This window comes from Furipterus horrens, unplaced genomic scaffold (assembly GCF_987537825.1).
Source record: "Furipterus horrens unplaced genomic scaffold, mFurHor1.1.pri manual_scaffold_15, whole genome shotgun sequence".
Lineage (NCBI taxonomy): Eukaryota > Metazoa > Chordata > Mammalia > Chiroptera > Furipteridae > Furipterus > Furipterus horrens.
In genome coordinates this window covers 11122263-11149847 of record NW_028327185.1, presented here as the reverse complement: position 1 = coordinate 11149847, position 27585 = coordinate 11122263, and the positions used below count along the sequence as shown (strand labels likewise).

Below are 27585 nucleotides of genomic sequence, written 5' to 3'. Positions count from 1 at the left end.
ATCTCCCACTGTTGGCTTCTAGTGGGCAGAGGCCAGGGGTGCTGCTAAACATCTTCCAATGCATACGACAGCCCCACAGCAAAGAATTATTTGGCCAAAATGTCAGTAGTACCAAGAAACTTCGCAAAGCACTTTTGACACTTCTGATCAGTAACAGCACAAATCTTTTTTATTTTTTTCATTTTAATTGCGTTTTTACCTTTCTTGAAATAATGAAGCATAAAACACTGAAAATACTGCACATTTTCTTCCATCTTCGATATTAAAATGGCTGCAAAGAAATTCACCTATTTTGATAAGATTTTTTTAAATGCACGTTGATATGACAGCCGTCACAATACAGTCTAACAGAATTGTTTCAAATGAAGTTAAAGACAACTAAACACTACTAGAGCCATCGTACAGAAAAAAATGAAACAAGCTTTTTGGCCAACCCAATACTATGGTAGAACTTTCGAAAGAAGGTATTTGAGAACATCTTGAAACTTCAGTCACTTCTCACTTTTTCTTTATAATGCTTTAAAATAGTGTCTATCTCACTGAAGTTTTTGTTTTACGTTTGTACCTTATCTCTGCCTTTATGTGTTTCAGGGTCAGTGATGAAAAGGATGCACGAGGATATCTTCAGGCCTTAGCTTCTAAAATGACTGAAGAGTTAGAAGCCTTGAGAAATTCCAGCCTGGGCACCCGAGCGACAGTGAGCTGCCTTTCTGCACAGACTTACCTGTGGGCAGGGGAGGCTCCCGGACGCTGTACAGATCTGGGCACTTACGTCAGTTTGTCTAGGCTCTGGCCTGCTGTTAAGTTTTTCATGAAAAATCAGTTAGTACAAGTCTTTTCCAGTTTAGGAAATTAGAACATATAGCTGCTTAACTATAATTGGGATAGCTAGCCATTATTGGTAATAACTATAAAAAATAAACTCATTTATATGTGAGTGACTGTACAGTAATTTCTGAATTTAATGAAAAATATATTTTCACAGCAGTGTTTTTATTCTGTTTTGTTATCAGAGAAAGATAATGCTTTCAAGTAGTTTGCAGTTTCACTTGGATTACTAAATTTAATATAAAAAGTAGAACTGAGCTAAAAACAGTCCTATTATTTTATAGGATATGCCCTGGAAAATGCGTCGTTTTGCAAAACTGGATATGTCAGCTCGACTGGAGTTACAGTCAGCTCTGGACGCGGAAATCAGGGCCAAGCAGACCATCCAGGAAGAGCTGAATAAAGTTAAAGCGTCTCACATCATAACAGAGTGGTAAGATCACATACCACAGCCCTACCGGCGTGACTGCTACGTGGGTCCCAAAGCACGTGCAGAGAAGTCACGTGTTTAGTTTCCTATCACATTTTTTTAAGGTGATGACTAGAAAAAGTTGGGAAGATTTGAAAATGAGCAGATGCTCTCAAACCTTTTATGCAGTGATGGGATTTTAATACAGCCTTATTTTCCTCTGACTTGTCCATGAAGTGGAATTAATAGTACTAATTACTATTGTTATTTAATTTTCCCCTTATTTGTAAAATTTAGTTGTCTCAGGTTTTATTCCATTAAATCCCCAATTATTTCATGTTCAGGAATATCATATTAGTATGAAAATGCAACAGGTAGTCAAAACAAAATAGTCATCTGAAAATTCTGGCCTGTACCATAAATCTTTTAGAAATGAAGGTTCTATTGATGGTAAATTTCATAATGGTATAATATATTTTAATTGTTGTTTGTGTTCTTTTATGTGTTTTTTTTGTATGTGTGTGTGTGTATAAATAATGTACCCCATAGTCTCTGGGAAAGTTAGCTAATGAACACATTCCCCAAGTTCTTTTTACAACAGTAGAGCAAATTACATTCTGAATAAATGAGAAAATGAAAACCATAATTGGATCAGATACAAACATGGTTCAAGAACAAGTTAGTATAAGTGATAGGAACAATAAGTTCATCCTGCAAATGAAAATTGAAAAAATTCTTTTGGTGGTCAGAATATGCAAAGTTCCAAAAGTGTGCAGTCATAAGAAGACATAGAGTCCCATGAATTCAGTTTTGAATGGTGTGAAGCCTTAGTCTTTAAACTGTAGTCATTAATATTTTTAATCAAATCAGAGGCCAGATCCATGGCAGCACAGTTGAATTATAAATTCTTATTATAAGTAATCTAGACATAAATTAAGTGTGCTTTACTTAAATGTGCTTGTGTGACATGAAAATGGGAAAAAAAACCTTTTTCTGGAGAATATGAATTGGATCGCCACATAAAGAATGTCATTCTCTGTGTTGTAATTTAGAGTAACTGATTTTCTTCTTATGCCTAAGATGTATGAATTTGTTCATAAATCGGATATGAATCAAGCTGACAATTATAAACACGTATGCTCTACTTTAATAATTCTCTATGAAAGAAGTTAACAGAATCCTAAAATTAACTTCTGATTTTATGAAATCTTTTAATTTAATAATTTAGCTCAGGGTCAGCAACCTTTTCTCTGAAAGGCCAGACAGTAAATATTTTTGGACCATATAGTCTCTGTCTACTCAACTCTGTTGTCATGCCATACATAGACAGCATATAACCAGATGAGCCTGGCTGTGTTCCAGTAAAACTCAGCTTACACCAGAGTAGATGACAGGCCCTGGCCGGGTTACTCAGTTGGTTAGAGTGTCATCCCAATACGCCAAGGTTGCAGGTTCCATCCCTGGCACATACAAGAATCAGCCAGTGAATGTATAAATAAGTGGAACAACAAACTGATGTCTCCCTCTCTCCCTTCCTCTCCTGCTCTAAAATCAATCAATAAAAAAGGAAAGACTGCTTTAAAAAGAATAGTAGATGATAGCCTGAATTTCTTCTTCCTTATAGTTTACATTTCCCTAATTTAGCGTGACTGACATTTGAACCAAATAAGTCCATCCAAATAAATTATTTTTACCAGCAGTAAAAATAATGCCATTTCTTCCCCTTTCTCCCCCCTTATTTAAGTAAACTAAAAGATTCAGAGAAGAAGAACTTGGAACTACTTTCAGAAATCGAACAACTCATAAAGGACACTGAAGAACTTAGATCTGAAAAGGGTATGAGAATGTTTTTTGCATCAATCAGAATTTAGTCTGTTATGAATACATTTTATTACACAAGAATAAGCTTATTGTGTAGAATTGTTCGACTAAGCAGTTCTGGCATCCATTTAAGGATGTGTATGTGTGTGTGATAGATAAACACACATGTTTGGTAGATGGGTATCCGAGTCTCTTTGTTCTACTTAATGTATGTTGTTTAAAGATCTGATTGTAACAGAAGAACTCCCTTGTCATACATTTAACTTTTTTCAGTGCTATGGACTATTTCACAAATAACATTTTTGTGATTGGAAAAAAATTATTTTATAATATACTTTATATTATTCTTGCATCTTATGGGGGATCCACTCCCATGGCAGTTAAGGAAACAGTGGATGAAATAACTAAAGTTTAATTTAATCCACTATTAAAAGAGCAATTCAAAGATAGGAATTATTTTGGCATTTCAGTGTTTTCTTCCCTGTTTGACCTTTAAATCGCTTGCCCTGTGAATTTCCCAGGATTTATCCCCATTTTCTTGAAAACATTACTTAAGAATTTTTTTCCATTGATGTGAAGAGCAACCCAAGAGTGCTTGCTAGCTCTATTACATGATCTTAAACTTTTTTTCCATAGTGTGGGCATTAATAAGGTAAAAATTTAATAAAAAGAAATTCAGAATGGTTTCCTAATGAAGGGATCTGCCCTATGCAGTTATGAGAAATTCATTTCCTTGACAAAGTCAGTACTCCTGCCTGAATACTGACGCAATTAATGGGCTCCGTGTTATGCTGGGGTGCCTGCCTGCCTCTCCCACCCGGAGACTCACAGTGATGTAAAGCCGGCTGGGTCTCAGCATCCGCTTTAAAACTGTGGAAGAAGAAGGTAATCACCTAAAGGAGTTAACATGGAAAAGCCATTAAAAGTAGTAGATGTGCAATAAATATTTGTTGATTGAGTTTTCTAGTGGACAAGAAAAGAAGGAACACAAAGTGAGTTAGGAACTCGGATTAGGAACACAAAGCATCATGCAGAAATGAGAGTCAAGCAGGGCTTGTACACAGGAAGAAGGGAAGGGAACTGAGTTATTTAGTGAGTAAAGGAGAAAGAATATAAGACATGAAGGACTTGTGACCCCAAGACAGTTTATATGGAGAGACAATCAGAGTACGACTTTCAGCACACAGATGACATTGACTGTGTCATTTTAGAATAGACCTAAACTTGCAAAAGAAAAAACTTAGTTTATTACATTGCTCTCTCTTGAAAACATGTGAAACTATAACTTTTTACCATGATTTTGAACATTGTAGAATATTTTACTATATGTGGTAACATAATGTACTATACTACTTAAATAATATGTAATATTTACATAACAAGGACAAGGTTCTTTTTTCTGCTTTATTATTATATTCCCAGCATCTAGACAGACAGCACATAATAGACTCTTAATAAATATTTATTGACTGAATGAATTTCGGAACATGCTGCCTTATCTGGCCACTGTAGTATATTATTAGAGAGTAATATGAAAGACACCAAAATTAGTTGATGTCAGTTCCTGAAGATATGGGAATAAAAAAATGTGTATTTGGTTATTTCTGCTTTTTCCTTCCTAGCATTTATCATTATATATATATTTTAAGAATTATTTTGGAAATTAAGCACTTTAATACCATGGCCAAGAGATATGTATTCATTCTGTCAATAAAACAATACCTGAAATTAGATTGAGGGCTTAACAAAAGTTTTGTTTTGTTTTTTATAACTAAATACATTTGTTTTATAAGTGCATTATTGTCTTATAAAAGATTGTTTATGTTAGTACATACTATATGCTTGATAAGAAAGAGTATTTCAAAATGTTGTTTGGTGATAAATTATCTTAGAAAAGTCAGACATATTCAGGGCTCTATTTTAAAAATTCTCTCAAGTCTAACAAAAGATTTAATGCATTTTTTAAATAATGTACTATACAGGAAAAGAAAGAAAGTTAACTCAGGAAAGAAGTGTTTCATGGAGAATTATATAATTTTAACCATTAAGTTATATTCCAAGAAACATTAGTGTAATTTGGTTTTTTACATATGTAGAGCTAATACTGACCAGCTTTAAAATACGGTAGTTTGCAAACAGCTTTTAATAGATTTAGACAGGAAAGGTTATCCATGAAAATTAGTTTTAATCGTTCTAGTTTTAAGAAAAGTTGCTGCTGTCTTCTAGGTATAGAGCACCAAGACTCACAGCATTCTTTCTTGGCATTTTTGAATACGCCTACCGATGCTCTGGATCAATTTGAAGTAAGTATTAAGCTTTTCAGATATCCTTTGGGGGCAATTTAAAAATCACTTTGTGATTTAAAATTCACTTGTAATAAAACTGTTTTATTGCATCCCACATAAGAGGACCTAGACTCATATATTTAAAAACATATTAGGAAAGGAATATGTTCTGCATTCTTATGGAAACTACAATCACTTCTGTATTTAAGAAAATATGTTAGAAAGGTCCACATGTGAGAGTCATTAAATTTAAAAGCAATTCCCCTTCTTCCCCTGAGAAAACTAAGTATAGAACAAATCTTGACTTTTGAAATAATTTGACATTTCTTTTTTTCTCCAAAGCATAGAGCCACAGTAAAAAGCCATTGAAAATGTCAAAGTTCACAATAGGGCAGTGCTGGTTCTAGTTCCAAATTAATTGAGTTTTTTAGAAGTATATAATAGGAATGCTTTTTTTAAAAGTATTTTATAGAATGTATTAGGCAGTTTCCATATTAATGAAATAATGATTATATGACTATCATTCTTTAATACTTAAATTCTTTGCTAAAAAAACACTTTATGATATAAAGTATATTTTTGACTCAGAAAATTAAAGTTAGTGATTTTATATTTTTTTCAACAAATAATTGTAGATCTCTATGCAGTGACCATTCTAGGTGCTGGAGATAAAGTAGTGACCAAGTAGATCAAGTCCCACTCTCAGAGAGAGCACGGCCTAGTGGGAGCAGTCAGAAGCAGAGAGTGTGTCTTTCTATTGGTCGTTACCTTCTCACGTGCTTACATTGAATTTGATTATTGATTTGTCATGAGCTTCATTTTATTACATTTTGGGCACAGCGTATGAACTGTATTTCATTCCTTTGGGAAAGGGAAAGAGAATCACTCTTTAAAAAGTAATTAATGAATTCTGAGTTTCTTGAGATACATTGACAGTGACTGCTTTTTCATTTATTTATTTGAATTAATGTCATTTGCCTTTCAATTGTTTTACAAAATTTTTGATTTATTATTTGTTCTTACTGAATTGCTTCATCCATATTTTCTATTTTTTTTATTGCTGTATTCGTTAAATAGGATTCCTTTTCTTCTTCCTCATCTTCACTGATTGATTTTTTGGATGACGTAAGTCTTTGATTTTCAAACCAATGCATCCTTCAGTAAAAGAGATCAGTGAATTGATATGAAGAATTTGCCTAATGCAATCAGTTTTAGAAATAACACACTTGACAATTTATTTGTGAGCCATAATTTGCTTCTTTCTTACCTTAAATGTAATGAAGAGTTTATCTTTATTAAACATAATAAAGTAAAAATGTACTTTGAAAAGTTCTTTGGCCATCAAAGAATCTGTATATTTCCATTCTTTGCAACAGTTCTGAAAACTGGAATGCTTATTTAATTATTGTCACAATATAGATATATGTATAAGTAAGTGCTCAGTTTTATTTTTCATGGTGATTTCTATTTCAAATTCCCCATCTCTTTTCAACACTTTAATTTCTGTTACTTAAAAGTAAACCTCTGGTGGCATAATCAGAAAAAGTGACAAGTTTCATTAAATCTTCCAGTAGACTTTATAGTAACTCAGTAATTGAGTACAAGTCAACTTTTAATGCTTACAGAATTTCTCTTCTAGTATGGGAAATGATTATAGTTCTATACGTATTATATGCACTGTAAATTGACTACATTATCATTTTCTCCTAAATTCTGTCCATTGAATAACTTAGAAGTTCCTCATGTATATCATTCATTCTCTTTACAGAAATACTTGACTTAAGCATTCTCTTTATTCTTTATTAAATGACACAGTAATCCTTGTCATAAAACATTTTTTTATTGTGTTAAACATCCAGTCTTTCCAGAAATTGGGAAATCAAATAGGTTCGAATTCAAATATTGTACATAGAATGTTTTTTAAACCAGGGGAAATTCTTTAAATGTTTTATTTTTGCATTTTGTTAGGTATAATTATTATATTCAGAAGACTATTCAGCATGATTTTCCACGAAAGGAAACTCTTGATCTAGATTTTTTAATATTATTTTAAAAGTGATATTTGATAATCTTTGAAATATTTACATCAAAGTGCACCTTTGTACTCTCAGTGGAAACTATTTTACTATTCTTAAGACAAATAATTATTCTGCTTAATTCTACGGTGTGGTAAAAAGAGAACTCTTAATGTGCAATGGTATTGCATGTTACACTCTGGTGTATGCTATCTGAAAATACTCAATATGCTATTTCTATATCGCTGTCATTCTCCTTTAAAAGAATAGAAAGTTTGAATAAACTATTTTAGTTCTTTGCACTAGAAAATAATTTTCATTTTTCTTTCTGACAAACTCCTCTACATTCCCTTTGTCCCACAAAAATGTTTGAAGATAAAACGTAGGAGTAGTGTGTCTTCTGGCAAATGAGCAGCTCTTAGCTGAAGAGCCTGCAGGAAGGAACTCCAACCTCAGTGGCTCCCTCTAGTGTCTGCCCTTAGAGCTGCCTTCTGCCCCCCGCCACCCAGCTGCAGACAGTCTCCTGCTCCCCTCTCCTGCCAGGAGTGCCCTTTCTTATCCTCACCTCCAGCAGAAACTCCGTCCAAGCAGGCAGCTAAATGTTAAAGCACTACAAAGGACCTATCACAAAGTAAAAAGTGGGGTTCACGGTGGCTGCTGAATCTTTATGACTCGAGCTCCAGCTCTTAAAAGGCGTAGTTTTTCCCTCATTTGCTTCGTAAGCTCTTCTCCTGGGTTATTGGTTAAGCACATAAATAGACTCAACTTCTGCTTCTGCTCCTTTTTCTAGGTGTGTGATTTGGAGCGAGTTACCTGACCTTTCTTTGCTCAGTGGACAAAGAGGGATAACAATAGTACTAATCTCATGTGGTTTGAAAAAAATTTTAAATGGATGTAATGTTCTCAGTAATAATGGTTATTATTTCCTTACTCTTACTAGGTCTCTTCCCCTCCTTCCTGTGCTCCCTTTAGCTTCCTTTCTTGTCCATCTGTTCAGTGTCACTTCAGCGCTTTCTTAGCTCTTCACCACGCACCCTCCCACTCCCCGCGCTTCCTTCAGAACTAGTGACTCACGTTCCCATGGGACAGTGACGTTCACCTGTCAGGGCAAAGCAAGCAGTAAGCTCCCATTTTTAAAAAAATATTTTTATTCCTCATTTGTATTTTATGGCATAAACCTCTTGTTTCCTCTCTCTAGTTCTATTGCTGTGACCACCCTTTCCAGAACGATGGCATTCAGTCTCTGGCATACTTGGGTTCAGCACCCAAGATGTTTGGTACAACATTCTGTTCTGTAGCGTCCTTTCTCTTAGGCTTTGAAACAAATCTTGATTGTTCCTTGTGCCCAAGCTAGTTCTCTTCTTGTGCTGATGCTTATAATATGTGACAGTCCTCTAGAGTAGGTAGACTCTACTCGTGACCAACCCACAGGACACATCCTCTGGTCACTCTTTTTTGTTTTCTCATTGCCACAGAAAAGAGAAAAATTAGGTTGGAGACCTAAAACGTTAATTACAGCTGGAACTTGTAGGTATAGGAGGGAATAAGGCTGGTATTAAGTAAAATTGCAGAAATTAGGGGGGGTTTTGGTACCCACACATTATTGACCTTCATCTGCCCTAGTAGCCTAGTGCCGTCTGCCTGCCCTCGTGATTCTTCGCGGCTTTACGGCCCTCCTCCTGAATCACCTGTCTTTCCCCCTGAGCCCCCCCACCCAGGTCTAGGAAAACTATAAGCCTTTTACTTAAAATAATGCACACACTCTCCCACCTATATTTTTTCCCTCTGTTTTGCCTGTTAATTCAAAGTTCAGCTAGACACTAGGATCTTGGGCAATATGGGAAGATGGTTGGACAACTCTTTTCTATGCGTAAGAGTGGCCTTGACAGAAAAGGAGTATACCTGACACCTGTCCCCTCCATCCCTCTGATTCAGGCAAAGCAGAATACGTTCTCAATGCTCTGCTTCTGTATCTCAGGAGAATTCAGGCATTTGAGCTTTTGTACACGTGGAATCATAGACTTTTGAAGGAGCAAAGAGCCTTAGAGCCCTGACTGGTGTGGCTCAGTGGATTGAGCGCCAGCCTGCAAACTGAAAGGTCGCTGGTTTGAATCCCAGTCAGGGCACATGCCTGGGTTGCGGGCCAGATCCCCAGTTAGGGATGTACAAGAGGCTACCAATCAATGTTTCTCTCCCTCTCTTTCTCCCTCCCTTTTCCTGTCTCTAAAAATAAATAAAAATCTTAAAAAAGAAAAGAGCCTTAAAAGAACCCATATAAAAGACTCATGGACATGGACAACGGGGAGGGATATGATTGTGGGAGAGGGGGTGGGTTGGGTGGGGGAGAGAAATTAGGGGAAAAGGGGACAACTGTAATTGAAAAACCAAAATAAAAAAAAAAAAAATAGGGGGAAAAAAAAAGAGCCTTAGAAATTATTTAGTCCAACAGTTTTAACTATTATTTGTCAGCACTCTCCCATTAGTAAGAGACTAACTCAGTCTTGGGGGAATAGGCAAGTAGTGATAAAGAATTTATTTATGACATTCTTTATAGAGCAGCTCGAAGGGGCTTTTAGCTCATTTTAAAAGATAAGTGGTCTCTTGGGTTAGGCATTCCCACATGAGGTATTAAGACAGCAGTAAAGTAGGCATCAGGATTCCTTCTGCCTTAGAAATTATTCCCTGTTCTGCCCTCATCTTTTTTCTTAATGCCAAATGCCCAGTCCCAGACTGCCCACCGTTACTATACAGTTCCACATTGTCTACTCAGGCCGAGTTTGCCAAAAGTGGAAATTACCTCTTTAACTGGCCAGTGAGAATGTACCAGCTTGCTTTTTGAAGGTCATCTTACTCTGTGTTCTGAGGGAAGAGTAAATCAAGGAACTTAAGCTCTAAAATGTGGAGGTTGGACGTAAGGGAATAGAGACTACTTAAGAGGCCAGCCATCTGGTCCCTAATGTTGTTTTCTCTTCTTGAATTCTCTCATTTTAAGAGAAGGAAGTAGTCTGAGTGTACTGAGAAGCTGGGCTCTACTCTTGGTTTTGGCCTCATATAAAATCTTACTAAGGTGTTCCAAAGTATTTCGTTTCAGGCCTGGCTCCTCGCTTCATACATTTCTCTCTTGCTTTTAACATTGTTTCTCCCCTAACTTCTTTCATATTCTGTCTTAACCAGTCACAGAGATTGAGGGTTGGCCGTTTAGTTATAACTATCTCTGGGGAAATCTGATCATATTTAGAGTCAGTGGAAGACAGAATTTTAAAACATGCATTATAAAGATTTTTTTTAATCCTGTGACCAAAACTTGGCCTAGATTGTTCTGAGAAATTATGGTACTCCTGAATGTCCTCCTTCAATTCTTGTTTTTTAAAACTTGCATCTGCATATTAAGCACAACCCAGCTTGAAGTTCTCTCATTTAAAAAATTATTATTTGCAATCCTTTTGTAATTTAGGCAGTGTTATATTGTGTATTATTTTACATATTATTGTATGTATTTTTTGTTTATCACATATTGAAATACATTTAGGCAATCTAAAGGAAGAGAATCATGACTACATTGTTTTTTACCTCTTCAGTATTTTATTAAGATTCAGGAATTCACTAAGTGAACCTTAAGATCTATTAGCCAAATTATATGTCCACAAGATAAAAGACTTTTTTGGGCTTCTTCTTGTTTACTTACTTCCAGTTTGCTTTTTTGGCACTGTATAGAGCTAGATGCATACTAAGACCCCATACTGGGTTCCAGTGTTTGCTCTGAGACCAGTTTCGGTGTTTCTAGAAAGCCGTGGTGTGTGGGACTGTGTATGAAAGTGTCTCTCTGTGTATGTTCCTCTAATTGCACCATCAGGAGAAAGGGTAATTCGCCCTTTTCTATTGAAAACACAAAAATAGTCTGATTTCTGGGAAGACACTTTGGAAAGAACGTTATCACTGCGGTGATTTAGCACCAGTATTAGTTTTATACATTTCCAGTTTAGAAGATGTGTTGTCCTTCATATGCAAAGGTAATTTTGAGAGACTTCTGATTTCTTATTAGTATGGTGTTGATACATTTACTTGGAGCTATTCATGCTCTTTTTCATGGTAATAATTGAGGGAATAAGACCAGCTTTACATCTGGGACCTTAGACTTGAGACAGACTGGACTAATAAATGAAAAAACGTGTTTAGAACCTGCGGGCCTTCTAATTCTGGTTTGTTACTAACACTTGGGACACAGTGTTCAAGCCACCTTCCATTCCAACTTCCTGTAGAAGGAAATAACAGCTTACAGGTCTGCCAGAGCTATTGTACAAATAAAACCGATGCTCTTGAGTGGTGTTTCTCATCCTTGTAGTTTTGTCTGAGATCTTCTGTAACTGTCGATTCAGTGTATGCATTCCTTCGTCTGGGTCCCCATAAAAACGCTGTACATCCCGGTCCCCATAAATACCCTGTACACATCCCTCATCCAGACTTCCATACAGACTTCGTACATTCTTTAGTACGGTATTTGTTACATTATTGATGGCTCGTTGCCTGCCACCAGTCTGTGACCTGCCATGCCTTCTTTATCTTTTTAAGTACCTGACATATTATAAATCCTCAAAATGTTAGGTTGAAGTGAATACAGGAAATTGCCTGAGAAGCTATGGTTCATATTTGTGAGGCTCTACTGCTGAACATCACAGGTTCAAAAACTTAAAAAATACTTGTTGTTACCCACTTACTGTTATTGTTACTTTTGCTTAATAATTCAAGTCTTTAATACCAGAAAGGTGAAGGTCCCTCTTTTGTCTAAGCCTAATATCTAGTCAGGATAGATAATATTGTTGAAGGAACTTTTCGTTTTAATCTACTATTAATATTTCTGAGGGTCTTATTTAGGGTTTATTTAAAAGAATTATCTTGGGAAAAATAAGAATTTGGTCAGTAAATGTCGGAGGCAAGACTAATTAAATATTTTATTAAGTGCTTATTACAGTTGTAAGTCAGAATTATTGAGATCCTTTTTGTTCTACCATTTCAAGTTGCTACTACGAACCTTTCTGGAAAAGAAATTGTCCGTCACTTGCTGAACTGTTGTTTCATGTGTCACTGTGCCGTACAAGGTCCGATGAAAACTTCCTGTCACTCTGAGACCTAGTCTGAGCAATGATCCCTTTACTACCTGTCCTCCAGTTTTTCCTGAAAAATATATGTCCTTTCCACCTATCAAAAAATGTGTCTTTATATGCATGTTTATATACTTTGTCTGTTAACACAGTGGTGTACAGTGGTAGTCACTGAGTCCCGTGTGTGTATTTGTAACATGCAGTCTTCTCCTTTCTTTGTTGAAGCGCTCTCCGCCCTGTGCTCCAGCCAGCAAAGGCAGACGCGTAAGAGACTCGCGCACTCTGTGTCCCCATCCTGACGCCTCCACCCTCTCTCTTGTCCTCTTTGCCTGTGGTTGCAGAATACGCTGACGTTTTTGTGATGTATTGTTACATTGATCGCATGCTTTGTGCTGCTGCTCCTGCTGGTGCTACCTGCTTTTCTGTGTGGGTTTTATTTTTAATTTGTATTTTTTGGTTTTTGTTTTTGGCTTTGGCCGCAAAGCTTTAGGAATGTTCATATAAATTTCTGTAACCAAACTACTGAAATTATAAGGTATGATTTTTTAATTTGATTGTGGGAAAAAGTGACCCTACAGTAAGCTTTCTAAATTGATTATATACAAAGTAAATGAGTTCCTAAATAAGACTCTGATATAAGCAACTTTGTAGAAATTTCTCAGAGACTTTCATTATATAGAAACAGAATAATAAGTCATATCATGCAGATTTCAAAAATGACTTGGGACAAGTTTTAGATTTTAAATTTTATGTAAGTTCTGGAGAAATCTTTGATAGATACTTTTATGTGGTTTAAAGGAAACCCCTAAATATTTTACATTTATAGATTTGGGGAACTAATATTAATAAATCATTTATATTCTTAAATATATCTGAGATATTAAAAAATTAAACATTCTTTATATATGCACTGATAACAAACTATAAATGCCTTCCTGCGCCAAGGCTGACTCAGTGTTCCTCAATCTGCAATGGGCCAGCTACTACCTCTGTCCTGTAAGATTCTCAGATGCCCAGACTGGGGAACCTGTTTGTGAAAAGGTCTCAAGTTTTTCTAAACCAGCCTCCACACCAACACCAGTGCACGAGTATACGCACTCCTCAGTTGAGAGGCAGTGGGCTAGCTGATACGGTTGGCACTGATTTTTGTATACCTTGTCACATAGTAACTTTGAAAGGGGAAGTCTGTGATAGATACAAGTTTTTTACGTTTACCTGTCAGTTTCATGATGATTGGTATTGATTAACCCCATAAATCCAGAATTCTTGGGTTTGGAAGGTTCTAGATCAGGGAATTAGTAGGATGTCCCACTGCTTCCTGTACTTTTATCTTGTGTGATGGAGAATTGTTTGTAAAATAGACACAATTAGCCCTAACATAGCACATAGGTTCAAACTACTGTTTAATAATGAGTTAGCAGCTCGGATACTGCTTATCTGTGTCTGGTACCAGTGGTGGGGCCGATAGAAGAACTTTTGAGTTCAACAGGTAGCTCCTTAATTAGCGATGTTTATGAAAAGATTGATGGTTCAACTGATTTAACTTATTTTCATTTTTGTGAAACCTTTGGATGTTTGAATTTATCAAATTAATTTGAGTATATGTGAATTATATAATGTCTAGGAAGGAAGACCAAAATGTTGTGTGCCAAATTATATTAAGTTAACATCATCAGTCAGTGAATTAACTAAACTTTTAACTATTTGTTTTTGAATAAGGTTATAATTCAGAGAGGTTTTCTTTTTCTGGTTAAGTTTATTATAGATTAGTTATATCTACTTGCCTTTTCACACTTTTAGGGGCTTTGACCCCCCCCAAAAAAATTCTGTGAATCTTGAAATAAGGAAAAGATTTTGAGGAAAATAGCAGCTATAAGGTCCCTGCTACTTAGTCTTTATCTTTATTCTGTAGGATAATAATAAGCTACACTTAATCAGAACCTATTGACTTAAAATTATATATATTTTTAATGCAGATATGATAGGCTTGGTAATTTGCTTTCCAGACTTCCTTAAATTTTTCCTCAGTTAAGTATCTGAGAGATAAATCGTCAGCCACTGGAAAGTGGAAACATTTGTGAGAACAATGTTTGAAGAATTACCAGTTACTCAGTAGTTAATAGAAACATCTCAATAAAATGAGGAACCTCAATAGTCCCTAGAAACGTCACATATATGCAGTTACCGTTCCTAACAGTGGCCTTGAATTACTAGTAGCATACAACTTTCTGTTATATATCATGTTTTTAGACAAGCAAATACGTAATACTTCCATAAATTTAAAATTCTTTAAGTGACTAAAATGAGGTATTTATTTTATTTTCAGTGTGCTGTAAAGCCTCATTTATAATTTGAATACTTATGTTCTTTATAAGTTTTAGGTTATAAAGTGTTTCTGAATACAACAAAAAAATAGATTACCTGGCACTTTGTTTCCAAAATACTTCTAGCTAAAGAATTTAAAAAATTAATAAAAATTGGATTTTTTCCCATTAACTTAGAGTTTTATATTTACCAGTATAAAACAACATGTTAGATTTAAGCTATTTTTAAATCTATATCAGATCCATATCAATCTTGGTATCTTTTTTACTTCAAAACCAGGTTTCTTAGGAGAATATTTTGCTATTTGTATTTGTTCAAATCCGTAATTATTTTTGGGGTAGGAAAGGCCCATTGATACATAGTCAGGATAATAGTTTTAGTTATTATTTATAAGAAGACCTACTGCATAATTTGAGTAATTCTTGCTTAGTGGGTCATCTAAAAATCAGATCTAATCTGGGAGGGATGGGGGGACTTTTCTGCTTTACTGCGCTGTTCTAAAAATACATACTGTGGGTTATTCATTAGAGAAATCCTGATAGATTCTGGAAATATTATGAACTTTTTACATGACATTGTTATGCATTGTGGACAATATTGCTGATATTCAGTTTTTCTGGTTTCTTTTTTTTCTCCCAAACAGTTAAAACAGAAAGTAAAAATACATTGGAGTATAGTAGATGTTTCTAATGCCAGTTCATCAGGATGATTATTTAAAGTATGTTTAATTAGAAAAAAATGTTAACCAAAAAAAAGAAAAAAAAAATTATATAAAGATATTTATTTTTATCAGTAAATGATAGCGCAGAAATATTGAGTGAATTGCTTAAATTATTCTGTTAAGATTTGTTTTTAAGATTTTTCTTTGAATAATAGCAAAATATACTGTCCAATTAATATTAGCTATTTATCGGTTTTTAGTATTACCACCTTTTAACTTCCATGGCTTAAATATATTAATGATTATATTTGTTTTGAAGCTAAAAATAACTAATGTGCTATTAATTGCTTTGCTGCCATTTTGAATCATTGCCAATTAATTATTAAAGTTAACTTTAAGCTATCTGTAAAACCTGGCATATAGTCATTGAGTATTGTGAATGTTTACTAAAATTAATTGCCTTTTAGTGACTAGAATAAGCCATTAATTAGAAATTCACTGGTAAACATTTAATTAAAAATAAAATTAATAACATCTTCAAAATCACAGTCCTATTGTGATAATTAACACTTTGATAAAGAAAATATGTAAGTGGTATTGTATTTTTCTTATTCTTACTGCTAAATGTCTTTTGAGATATTATTTATAATGATAGTTATCCAAAAAAGAAATAAGATATAAGTTATAAACTGATTAGCTATTAGCTTCTAGGAGAGTCTTTTAAAAATAAACTTAAATTTTGATAGTCAAAGGTTATTTTGACATGAGTTTATTCATCTTTACCAAAATTTGTTTCTTTATAAGAAACATGCTATTGGAAGATAAAATGATGGTTTTTCAACTTCACTGATATATTCATTTTTTAAAAAAATCAGTGTATCATTGTAAATGGCATACTTTAACTTTTTAAAAATTGTTTTTAATTATTAATTTTAGAGAGAGGGAGGGAGAGAGAGAAATATCAGTTTGTTGTGCACTTATTGATACATTCATTGGTTGCTTTTTGTATGTGCCTTTACAGGGGATCAAACCTGCAACCTTGGTGTATCAGGATGATGCTCTAACCAACTGAGCTACCTGGCCAGGGCCTAACTTTTTAATATGCTCAGTTAATGTCATCTCAAAATCTTATTCTAATATTTTTACTTATTTTAATTTTTTTTAATTTATAGAACCTGATTTTATTTACTGTCTAGAATTTATTTTTACTTTTAAGAGCATACAGCTCCAAAAAGCTAGTATGGTAATTTTCATTATTCTATTTCAGTGATTTTCAACCTTTTTTTTATCTCATAACACACATAAAGTAATTACTAAAATTTTGTGACACATCAAAAAATATATTTTTTGCCGACCTGATGGAAAAATTATATAATTTTGATTTATACACACCAGATGGCTATTGTGTTGGCTTTTGTCTTTTTTTTTTTTTTTTTTTGGACAACCTAAGGGAAAAGAGATCAGTGCCCTTGACTAGTCTCAGGTATTGCATGTTTTAAAAATTCTTGAAGCACACCAGTTGAAAATCGCTGTTCTGTTTTATTACAGTGTGGCATTGGGTTATTTTTTAAATTTGAATTTTTTTATTTTCATTTCTGAATACACAGTTTTTACCTCATTCAGCTAAGAAACTCATTTTAAAATTATTTCCATTTTGTTTTATTTTCATTGATGGGTAAAAACTTGTTAGGAGAAAAAGACTCATAAATGACAATAATTCTTTAGAGGGGCCAAGAAATAATGTGTTAAAAGCCTGCAGAGTTCTTTAAGAGTCACTCATCTGTGTCATTGCAGATTAAACTGTGATAGTGTATTTGTTTCCTTTGCCCAGTATCATACTGTTGTAATGTCATATCTTAATAGGGTCATGAAACATGCTAATTTTAACAGCTAACTATGGGGTGGGGTGGGGCTGATTTCAGGTTTGATGATTTTTTTTCATGGAAACCCCCCATCAGAGCACCTACCAACTTGATGGCTCAAGACAACGAGTTCTCATTTTGGCACAAGAGCATATACAACAGTGTGCTCACCTCTGTCACCATGTGTTCAGGTGGCCCAAAGAACAGACCTGCTTTAACATGTTGGCCAGGACAGTTGTAAGCAGCAAGCTCTTACCTTTCTCATCTTTGAAGAGTTTTTATAGTAATTGGACCCAGAGGGGCAAAGCCGCCATTGTAGCTCTTCAGTCCTGTTCACAGCGTTATCCTTAACGTAGGAACATCTGGTTTTCGTGTCTTTCAGTCAGGCTATGTGCTAAAGGCTTTTGTGTGGCAGGTCAGACACTTAAAGTTTTTTAAGAAAAAGTTTTGCACCTAGCAAATCTACTTGCATTCTTCTTTAAAACTTTATGAGATAATTAAGTCTTTTAAGTTATTAGTGTAAAATGTATCAGTACTGGCTTACCACTTATATTTTAATTGAACCTCCTTCCCCATGGACTTTTTATTATTCGGCTTACAATTGATATAATCTAAGGACATGATTTTTAGAAAGTAAAAGACATTTCTACTTTATTCCCAAATCAGGACCCATATTTCAGATTAATAATTTAAACTGATTACCTTCTCCATGACCATCCCTGAGTAAAATTGTGAACTAGGTAAAATTTGTCTTGAGTCCCATTTTCTTTGTTTTATTCTCCTATTCCTAGTCAGTCCGTTGTCAGGAAAGGAGATAATGTAATTCAGCATCTGCGGTCACTAGATTGCCACGAGCACCTCTGCTGTGGAGATGCCTCTCCCTGGTCCCACAAGAAGGGTACTTATTGTGTCTATAGTCGAGCTGGGATTCAGGCCTGGCTGTCCCACCCCCTAAGGTGTACCAGTTCTCGTTGTACACACGGAGCTGACACACCGTCGGCATGCTTCCGTTCAGTAGGTCCAGTTGTTAAAATTTTGAAATGCTTTCCTAGCTGTTGGTAAGTAGCTGCTGCTCCATGTCCCCTTGATGTCCTCACTGAGGCTTTTCTTTCTCCCCATGCCTCCCAACGCCAGTAGCTATGGTCTTAGGCCTGGTTGGTGGCCGTGTTAATCCCACCCCCACCCCAAATCTTGCCTTGTGGATTGCTGGAATACCTGCCTGCCCGTGCCCACACCCTGGGAGGCCACAGGTGGGCGCCAGCCCACTAGCCAGTCCCTGAAATAGTAACCATGACAATAAGAAAGAACAATACAAAATCATTTAAGCACTTACTTGAAGTGCTTACGCCAATGCTTTTCCCATTGATTTGTAACTTCCGTTCTAAGCACTGTTCTTGCTGTACCGCATTTGAAACAAATTCCTCGACCCCCTTTCCAAATTACCTTCATTATCCTTCAGTTAAAAACCCAGTCCTGGTAGTTCTGAGAAGTGCCCGACTGAGCGCTCTGTCAGTCCCTGTGCTTAGCAAGGTCTCGCCTGCTAAGTTCCAACCCAAAACGCTGTTGCTAAAACTGCTTGGTTAGATCAAGTACGCAGCTGAATGTAAGTGCTGGTATTTCTACTTCTGCAGAATAAAAAGGGCATTTACTTTAGTGACAAGCACAAAGCTAATAAGTCCATTTCTTTTACTTTCAACTAATGCCCGGTAGGGGACCAAATTTCACTCTAATAAAGGACAAAATTATCTCTTACCAGCAGTACATATCTCTATTAAGTACCAAGTGGTTTCTTCACATGTATGATTTATTTTATAAAATACAAAAGCTTCACGTGGAATACAAGTAAAGAACGGGCAGTCGAGATCGGTGCTCAAAGTAAGAGATCAACAGTGCAAATCGGAGCATTTTGTTAATCATTATTATCTTAACCTTGGTTTTCATTAAAGCTGGTGGTTATGCTTTTGTATAATGACACATCCCTGATGCACACAGTCAAACTAAAGTGTGTTATCCTTCTTCCTCCAGAAGTGTTATGATCGTGCCTTACAGAAATTTGCTAAGAGCTGCGCATGGTTGAAAGTGATTTCTTGGGTTTTTGTTTCTCCTGACTTATTTTCCCAGACTGCTCCCGTTGAGAACACACATGTATGGAATCCAAACGTCCAATTTTACATCCACTCAAGGTCCACATCTCCTTCCACATCTAGTGAAGCTGAGCCAGTTCAGGTGCCTCATTGGAGTGGTGTTGCTCCCCAACTGCTCACATGTGTCAGGAGAGAATTGCAAAAGCAAGTGAAGCCCGACTCCTTTTAATCAAATCTGTTGTGTAATAAGCCACAGTATATTGGGGTCATTACATTTGACTGATAATGTAGACAGGAGTGTAAAACTAAAGTAGAAAATTGTCCCCCAAAATTCAGCTTGAAATAGAAAATTTATTTAATCATGAAGGTAGTCTTTATTTTAAGTAAAGAACAGTGTAGAACAGTTGCGTAGATTTGGAATGATCAGATACACAGTGTAGGCGCTTGGCAATGTCCGGTGCCTTCCTCGCATTTTAGTCTAACGATGTAACTGTTACTTCGTAAATAGAGCTTAAAATAAAAATTGCCAGTGCTGGCAACAGAATAGTTTATTCTTACTGCTTAATTAATAATAGGCATTCAACTTAATCATGCCTTTTATAGTGCAAACATGTATTTGCGCCTCCTGTCAATCAGTGGTTTTAAACAGCCCACTGGTCAATTCTCTCCAGATCATTTTCTCAGCAAGCTGGAGGGTTGTGTTATACCTCAGGTCATGCCATCCTGCTCGGGATGCAGTTCTGGTTCTACACTCAGCATTACGGTTCCGACACAGCTCCTTTGCTTCCCATTCTGTCTCCACAGCTGTGCCAAGCATTTCAGCAGAAAGCTGTCTGAAGTGTGAGTTGTATCCGATGCTGGCTTGGTTTTTCCCCAACCCTGTGATAGGCTGCCTCACACTGGTTGATGAGACCCTCTGCTTTTTAACATTTTGTTGTTATTTTAACATTTTAACTTCATACATTTTGATTTTAATGTTGAAAATTTTCGTCAGACAAAGAATAATAACAAACACCCATGTAACAACCATCCACAGATTTAACAGATATGAACATTTTGTCCTTTTTCAAAGTTTATTCAAAAAAAGAAAATAGTTCAAGCAAGTCAGCTGAAACACCCTTCTCTATACCATTCCCCCGTCTCTTCTCCCAGCCATATCTAAACACCCTGAAACTGAACTGCATCCTCTCCTTGGCTTTACCTGTTTCTTTCATTTGTACCCATAAACAACATATAATGTTAGTTGTGTATATTAAATTTTACACAAGCATTCTCTTTATATTTTTTTGTGAAACTTTTCATTCAGCATGCTTTTGAGGTTTTCCTCATACAAATATATGTTCATTTAGTGAATTCATTGTAACTACTGCATAATATTCTGTTGTATGAATATATCACAACTCTTTATCCATTCTCCTATTGTTGGATATGTAGGTTGTTTCCAATTTTTTGTTACTACAACCTATGCTGAAGTGAACATCCTATAGCACCTGCTTTTGCCCGTGTGCAGTTTGTTTTGCACATGTACTGGAAGCGGAATGGCTGGGTTGTGTGCTACATGCATTTTCTACTTGAACTAGATCTTGCTAGATTGCTTTCCACAGGGGTGGCCCAGTTGTCACTCCCGCCAGCAGTGTGTGTGCGCTTCCCGTTTTCCCACGTCCTCCCTAGCCCTGGTACTGTCAGGTACTAACTTGCCAATTTGATGGATATGAAGTGGCATTTTTGTTTTAATTTGCATTTTCTGATTTCAACTGTTACTGAGCATCTTTTTATGTATTTGTTGGCCATTGGTGGTTTGCCTGTTCATGCTTTTGTCCATTGTTCTATTGAATTATTTTTCCTGTTATTTTGTAAGTATTCTTTATATATTCTGGATATTAATCTTGAGCTGGCTATATGCATTGCAGATATTTTCTTCTAGACTGTGGCTTATTTTTAAATGTTCTCTGTGGTATCTTTTCGTCTTGCAACAGTTTTGACAATATTTTAAAGTACCTATATTTATCAGTTCTTTTTGTCTTCTGCTTTTAAAAACATTTCTTTTCACAGCAATTATAAAGATCTTTCTCCGTGTTTTCTTCTAAAAGTTAAAAAAATATTTCATATTTCAGACTAATCAAACTGAAATTTATTGTTACATATTATGAAAAATGAGATTCTGATCTATTCTTCTCATTTGAGCAGGCAACTCTCCTGTATTTTCCGCATTGATTTGTAATAAATGGGTGTGTTTGGGGGTTCTTTGTTCTCTTCCATTCTTACAGCCCTAAAATAATTCCCCACACCTGCCTGGTATGATCAGCCACACCCACTCCTGCCCACCTTCTTCTTCTTTTTCTTTTTGACCCTTTAGTTTTATATATGACATCATATGACATTTAGGATCAGCTTGTCAGATGCCAGGTGGAGCTTTTGATTGGATTTGAATTTATAGGTTTATCTGAGGAGAATTGACATCTTCAGGACAGTGGATCTTTCACTCTATGAATGTGGTCTACTATGGACATGGAATATTTAGATATTCTTTTATTTCCTTTAATAAAGTTTTATTATTCAAAGGTATACTCTATATTGTTTGTTTGTTCCTAGGTATCTTCAAGCCTTTGTTGCTATGGTGAATGGGACTTTTTCTAAAGTATATTTTGTAAATTGGGTATTGCTGGTCTTTATGAACTCTGTTGGTCTTGTGTCCAGCACCTTGCTTCACTCCTTTTCATTCTAGAAACTTCTCTTGAACTTTTAATGTAAATTCTGATGACAATTTTCTTTCATATGAATTGTTTTCTCAGCTTTCAGTGTTCTTCTTTTTCATATTTTTTAATGTTAAATTATTAATTCAAAACCTTTTCAAGCTATTTAAATTAGAATGAAATTAGCAGTTAAGCAGAAAACTCTAAGAAACTCAATTCCATTTTGTAGCTGTAATATATATAAAATATTCTGATTTTGGAGGTTATATTTTAACAAAAGCAAACAGAGTCCATCCATTTTTTCTTAATATTTTAAAATATTCTGTACCTTATACAAGGCTAGCTTTTTCCTCTTGTTTGCCTGCTTTTACCATCCTTTTTTTACAGTTTACTAATCAAGTGGTATCTCTTTTTTTTCACAGTAAAATCAGTGTTTTCTTTTATTCAAAAAAATACAATAATTTCCCATAAAATAAAGAAATGACTTGTAGCTAAATTTGTGTGTAAATTCTGGATCCCAATAATAATAATAATATAGCTTCATTCTTTGGAAATCAGTTTCTGCACAAAGTCCCATTAATCGATCAATTAGTCATTCTCTATATATACATACACAGGAATCCACAGAGTTGTGTTCCATAAGTGTCATATGCATTCTGTATATAGAAGTCAAGTTAAAAGAAACTTCTAAATATTTTTATTATGTCTTGCTAAAAACTCTTTCAGATGCTTTTTAGAATTAATGTGACATTTTCAGATGAACTTGTAAATTAATATCCTCATTTTTATGTAGGCTACATGCTATGACGTTTTTTGTGTTCTTCTGTGGGTTCCCTTTTCCAAATTTTTTATTTTTATACTTCCAGACTGAAATAATTTTTACTAATTGAATAAATATTTCACTTGTAGATATTGCAGGCAAAAATTTAAACCACCAACACTATGAAAATTTTAGCTTCATTGAGATATATTTTGCCTTATTGATGTTTTCTTTGGCTTTATTTACCTTGATTTATTTCTAGTGATATTTGCAATGGGCGGAGTTTTTCCTAACATTTATTTCTTTTTTGCCCCTGGATTCAGACTACAGACAGTACTGCACTCCCAGCTCACACACCAACCTTAAGGAAAAAGGCATGTCCTGGTTCCGCTGGCGGTCCTCCTAAGGTACTCTGTCTACTTACGTAGCGTGGTGTGTTCTGAAACAAAAATGAAGATGGATTTCTTCTGCTTCTTATATTTCCTGTGTGTATTTTTAAACTATTGGCTTCCTTAAAATTACAAACATGAAATCTGTAGGAAGGAAAATGATCACCACTGAGAAAGGTAGGAGGAGTGTCCAAAGTTTGTTTGGTTTTATTTTTCTTCCATTTTCCAAAATTCAGTGTTTTAGAATCTGTTACAGGGAGGAGTAGTGCTTTTAGGATGTATTTCAAGGAACGTATTAAGCTGAGGCCACTGGTGGAAGAATCTAAGATTGAGGCTAATAAACCACCAAAAAAAGAGAAATATTTAGTGAAAAATTCAGGTGAATTTTCTTCTCTTCAGTGTGACTATGTCTGAAGTATTGTATATGGTAGAAAATGAAGATTTAGTTGCTTATCTCAAGCTCCTACAAAGAAATTCTAGAAATTGGAAAACTGAAATGATCTTCTCCAGAACATCAACCTTGAGTAAACCACAGAATGAGAAAGAGAGGTTGATGCATCTGAAAAACTAATAAAATATACAAAAGTATAACAGGTATAAAAGAAAGCAACAAACTGAATAACTTAGGCTAGATAAAGCAAAATGTTGAGGTTAGAACATGAATTTAAAGTAAGCATAGTAAATTTTCTCGAAGAGATACAGAAGGAAGTTTGTTGGTAACATGGGGCAGGAGAACTGACTAAGAAAAATAACTTACAAGTGCTTGAGGTGAAAATCGTCGTCGTCGTCGTTGGCAGCCGTCCGTCTCGAGAGACGATGGTGTAGCTTCCCAAGAGTCTATCTGCACCGCCGAGAATGGTTGTGCAGTCCGACTCGGGAGTGACACGGTATCTGTCTCCTCCCGTGTTGAATCGACATCTTGCGATGACGCTGGAGTGTCCTCTCCAGTGAAGCTGAAGCTACAGAGCCTGGGCAGGGTGATATGGAGGGTCTGCTGTTGCCCATGCAGCAGACCCCCCCTCTCTTCGCAGCTGAAGGGTCCAAGGGAAAGACGGAGTCAATACAGCTTGGCTTCAGGTGCGCCGCAGGAGTTGCCGGTGTTGACTACAACGTCAAACCGCCTTAGGGACTCCGGCTCCGGATTTTCTGTCGGGGTTTACTCCCTTAGCCTTTCCCCTGAAGAGGTATGCCGCAAGGCAGCAGAGGTTTTTTTTCACCTAAAATAGGTGAAAATATAACACCCGAAATAAAGAACTCAGTAGAAGGCTTTAACAGCAGAATGAACAAACTAGATATAGCAGGAAAACAGGTTAATGAGATAGAAAATATGAAAGTTAAGCTCTATGACATAAATAGTGTCAATATCTACATAGTAGAACTGGGTATGGAAGCATGTTAAATTTCTTTATAGTTATAAATATGCACGATTTCACTTTGCTAAACAATAATATGAAGAATTATAAAAATTCTAAACTCAAAATTTTTGAGCCCAAAGAAGCTAGTTTATTTTATAACTTCTCAAGTGTCCATTCAAGAGCAGTTGATGATTACTTCTTATTTTATTTTAGCATAATCCAGCTCAATATTGCCTAAGAAAAATACTTAAAGAGCATGGATTATAGACATATGTGGTAAGAAAGGAAAATAATTCGTTCTCCTATTTAGAAGCATCCTACTAGCTGGTGGGGCACAGAGATTCACAATGTGAAAATCCTTTAAGTAATCAGTGTATATGTTTCTATCCGTTTGTTTTGCAGCGCAAAGCTCATCAGTTTTTTGTCAAATCTTTTACTGCCCCTACCAAATGTCATCAGTGCACCTCGTTGATGGTGGGCTTGGTAAGACAGGGCTGCTCCTGTGAAGGTAAGAATGAAGTGGTAAGAAAACGTGACTTTAGAGTCCTGACATTCACTACCTAAACTGTAATCAAATAACTTTATGAGGTATATAAATGTTTGTTTTACTTAATCATTTGCTTTTCTTTGGGTAACAAGAATGCAGACAATAAAATGAGCACCTTGCTAATAATGTCTGTTAAATATTGGAAAAACCAGACAGATAGTCCCCAGAAACTTTTTTCGAGGGAGATATATTTAAATATGTTTTATTATTCAAATGCTTTTCTGGTTCGGAAAAGCTATAACCTATGTGACAAAAGACATGAAAGTTAACCTTGAATCTGTTCATTTCATTTTAACCTTGTTTAATTTATCAGAGAAATTGTTACTGGAAAGCAGGCAATGCCGTATCTGTTAGCATGCCTCAAAAGATATTCCTGGTACTTACAGCAGAGGTTTTTCCCTCCCGTTCTATTGAGGGCCTCTCTGTGCTTCTCAGCACCGGGGCTCCAGTGGCAGGTGGTAGGTGGGGGACAAAGAGCCGGCCCTCATGGAGCGCACATCCTGAGAGTTGAGAGAGCAGAAAACAAAGCAATGTATTTGTTTGGGCACCACTTTATTTTTCCTGTGACTTCAGAAATGAAAATAACTTAGAATACAATATTTGTGTAACTTTAGAAATGTGCTTATTTAAATCACATGAGACTTGGAACTATAACAATGCCTCATATATAATTTACCATTATATCTTATTAAAAAGAGCAAAATTGTTGCTGCTTCAGGCTCTGATAATCAGTATCCATTTCTTGCTCTTAGGGTTGGAAGGGGCCTTGAAAGTAAGCTGGTCAGTCTGCAGTAGATCCCTATGCTCCCTTTGTAGAGTGTGCTGGTGGTTGGCATCAAGTTCAGTCCTTTGAATAAGGGGGCAACTAATAGCATCCAAGGCAGCACATTCTATGTTTGGTTAGTTCTCCCAACCAAAGTGACAGATCCCAACTGCATCATCTTCACTAGTTTGTTAGCTACGTGGGTTTCAAGCCAAAGAAAATGGTCAGGTTGGAACGTGGAGACTTGGGAGTTGTGAGTGAGCGAGTGATGAAGACAAGTGACGGTGTCCAGAAGGTACAGGGAGGCGAAAAGAGAACAGCATGAGGACAGAGCCTTGGGAAGCACAGCCGAGGGGAGGTAGCAGGTTAAGATAACGTTATCTAAGAACAGGTAGCCTGTATCACTGACTGGAAGGGTGTTTCGGAAGCCAGAGAAGGGGAGGACCTGTACAGTTTTTAAGCCTTCCCTCATTTAGGGTCTTAGCCGGTACAGCTGACCCTTGAACAGCACAGAGGTGAGGGGAACCAACAACCGCCTGCACAGTCGAAAATTCGAGTGTAACTTAACTACCAAGAGCCCACTGTTGACCTGAGGCCTTACCAACAGCATAAAGTTGATGAACACACCCTGTATGTTATATTTATCACATGCTGTATTCTTGCAATAAACCAAGCTAGAGAAAAGAAAATGCTATTAAGAAAATCATGTGGACAAGAAACTACGTTCACAGTATTTATTGAAAAAATCTGCATGTAAGCGGACCCGAGCAGTTCAAACCCATTTCGTTCAAGGGTGAAGTGTACTCATAAATGCCATTTGAAAACGTTTATCAGAAAGGATCCTGTGCGGCTACTTGGCTTTAGGTTGCTTATCATTTTTATGCATCAGAATCATTTGTAGTTTTATTGTAGGACTGTCTGAGATCCTCTCTGCTGTCTGCCCTTCTAGAGTTTCACATTGTGAAATCGAGTCGATCTTTTCTTCCTACTTTATAAAGCGGTGGGGACGTATTAGACTATGCGTGTGCTTTCATGAATGTAAGGGTTATGTGCTCACAGCCTCTAAAGAGTCCCGTCATTTTTATTTCTTCCTGGTAGTTTGAAATTAGATCTGTTATAGGATAATTATGTTGTTGCTTCCACTGCCCTTTAGAGATGAGATTTTTGCTCATTAAAACAAATTATAACTTGCTAGACACTTGATGTATCCGTGAATGAGACGTCTTGTAGAAGTCTGGGTAGTTTTTGACAGTCAGTACGAGTCATCTTGCCTCTCTGTTGGTTTTATAACATCCATTTGTGATATACAATCCGTTCTACCGTGTGTGTGTATTCCCACGATGATATTCTTCAGTTCCTCTCTTATTCTTTCTTAGATGCCCTCCAGGATCCCACTTAGAGCAGGAATGATCTAAACAGATATTCTTGGTCTATAAGTCCTCCCAATAAGCTTGTTTTAAATACCTTAATCTTTAATTCTCACTCAACCAAGTCTCAGTGAAATTTATGAGTTTATTTTTATTTTATCATTTTGTCTTAGAGTCTCAAGTTCATCATGTGAGTACCAAGAGGCATCCTGGCACTATTGTTAGTAGTTAGGTGGGCAAGTTCTGGGCCAGACTGCCTGGGTTGGAATTGCAACAAAGCCACTTGCAAGTTCTGTGGCCCAGGGCAAGTCATGTGTAAGTG

At 36.0% G+C, this 27585-nt stretch overlaps 1 protein-coding gene across 3 annotated transcripts in view; it reads left to right on the top strand.

Moving 5' to 3' along the window:
* The window catches only part of CDC42BPA (CDC42 binding protein kinase alpha), a 156207-nt gene that overhangs the window by 103832 nt on the left and 24790 nt on the right, over positions 1-27585 (top strand). For 2 of the 3 annotated variants that reach the window (XM_090263406.1, XM_090263405.1), the window contains 6 exons: positions 592-697; positions 1113-1261; positions 2982-3073; positions 5285-5361; positions 23166-23249; positions 24989-25094. In XM_090263406.1, coding sequence (XP_090119532.1) covers positions 592-697; positions 1113-1261; positions 2982-3073; positions 5285-5361; positions 23166-23249; positions 24989-25094 — 614 coding nt within the window. Of the gene's footprint in view, positions 1-591; positions 698-1112; positions 1262-2981; positions 3074-5284; positions 5362-6420; positions 6469-23165; positions 23250-24988; positions 25095-27585 lie in introns of all 3 variants that reach the window. The other variant, XM_090263403.1, reaches the window with a different exon arrangement.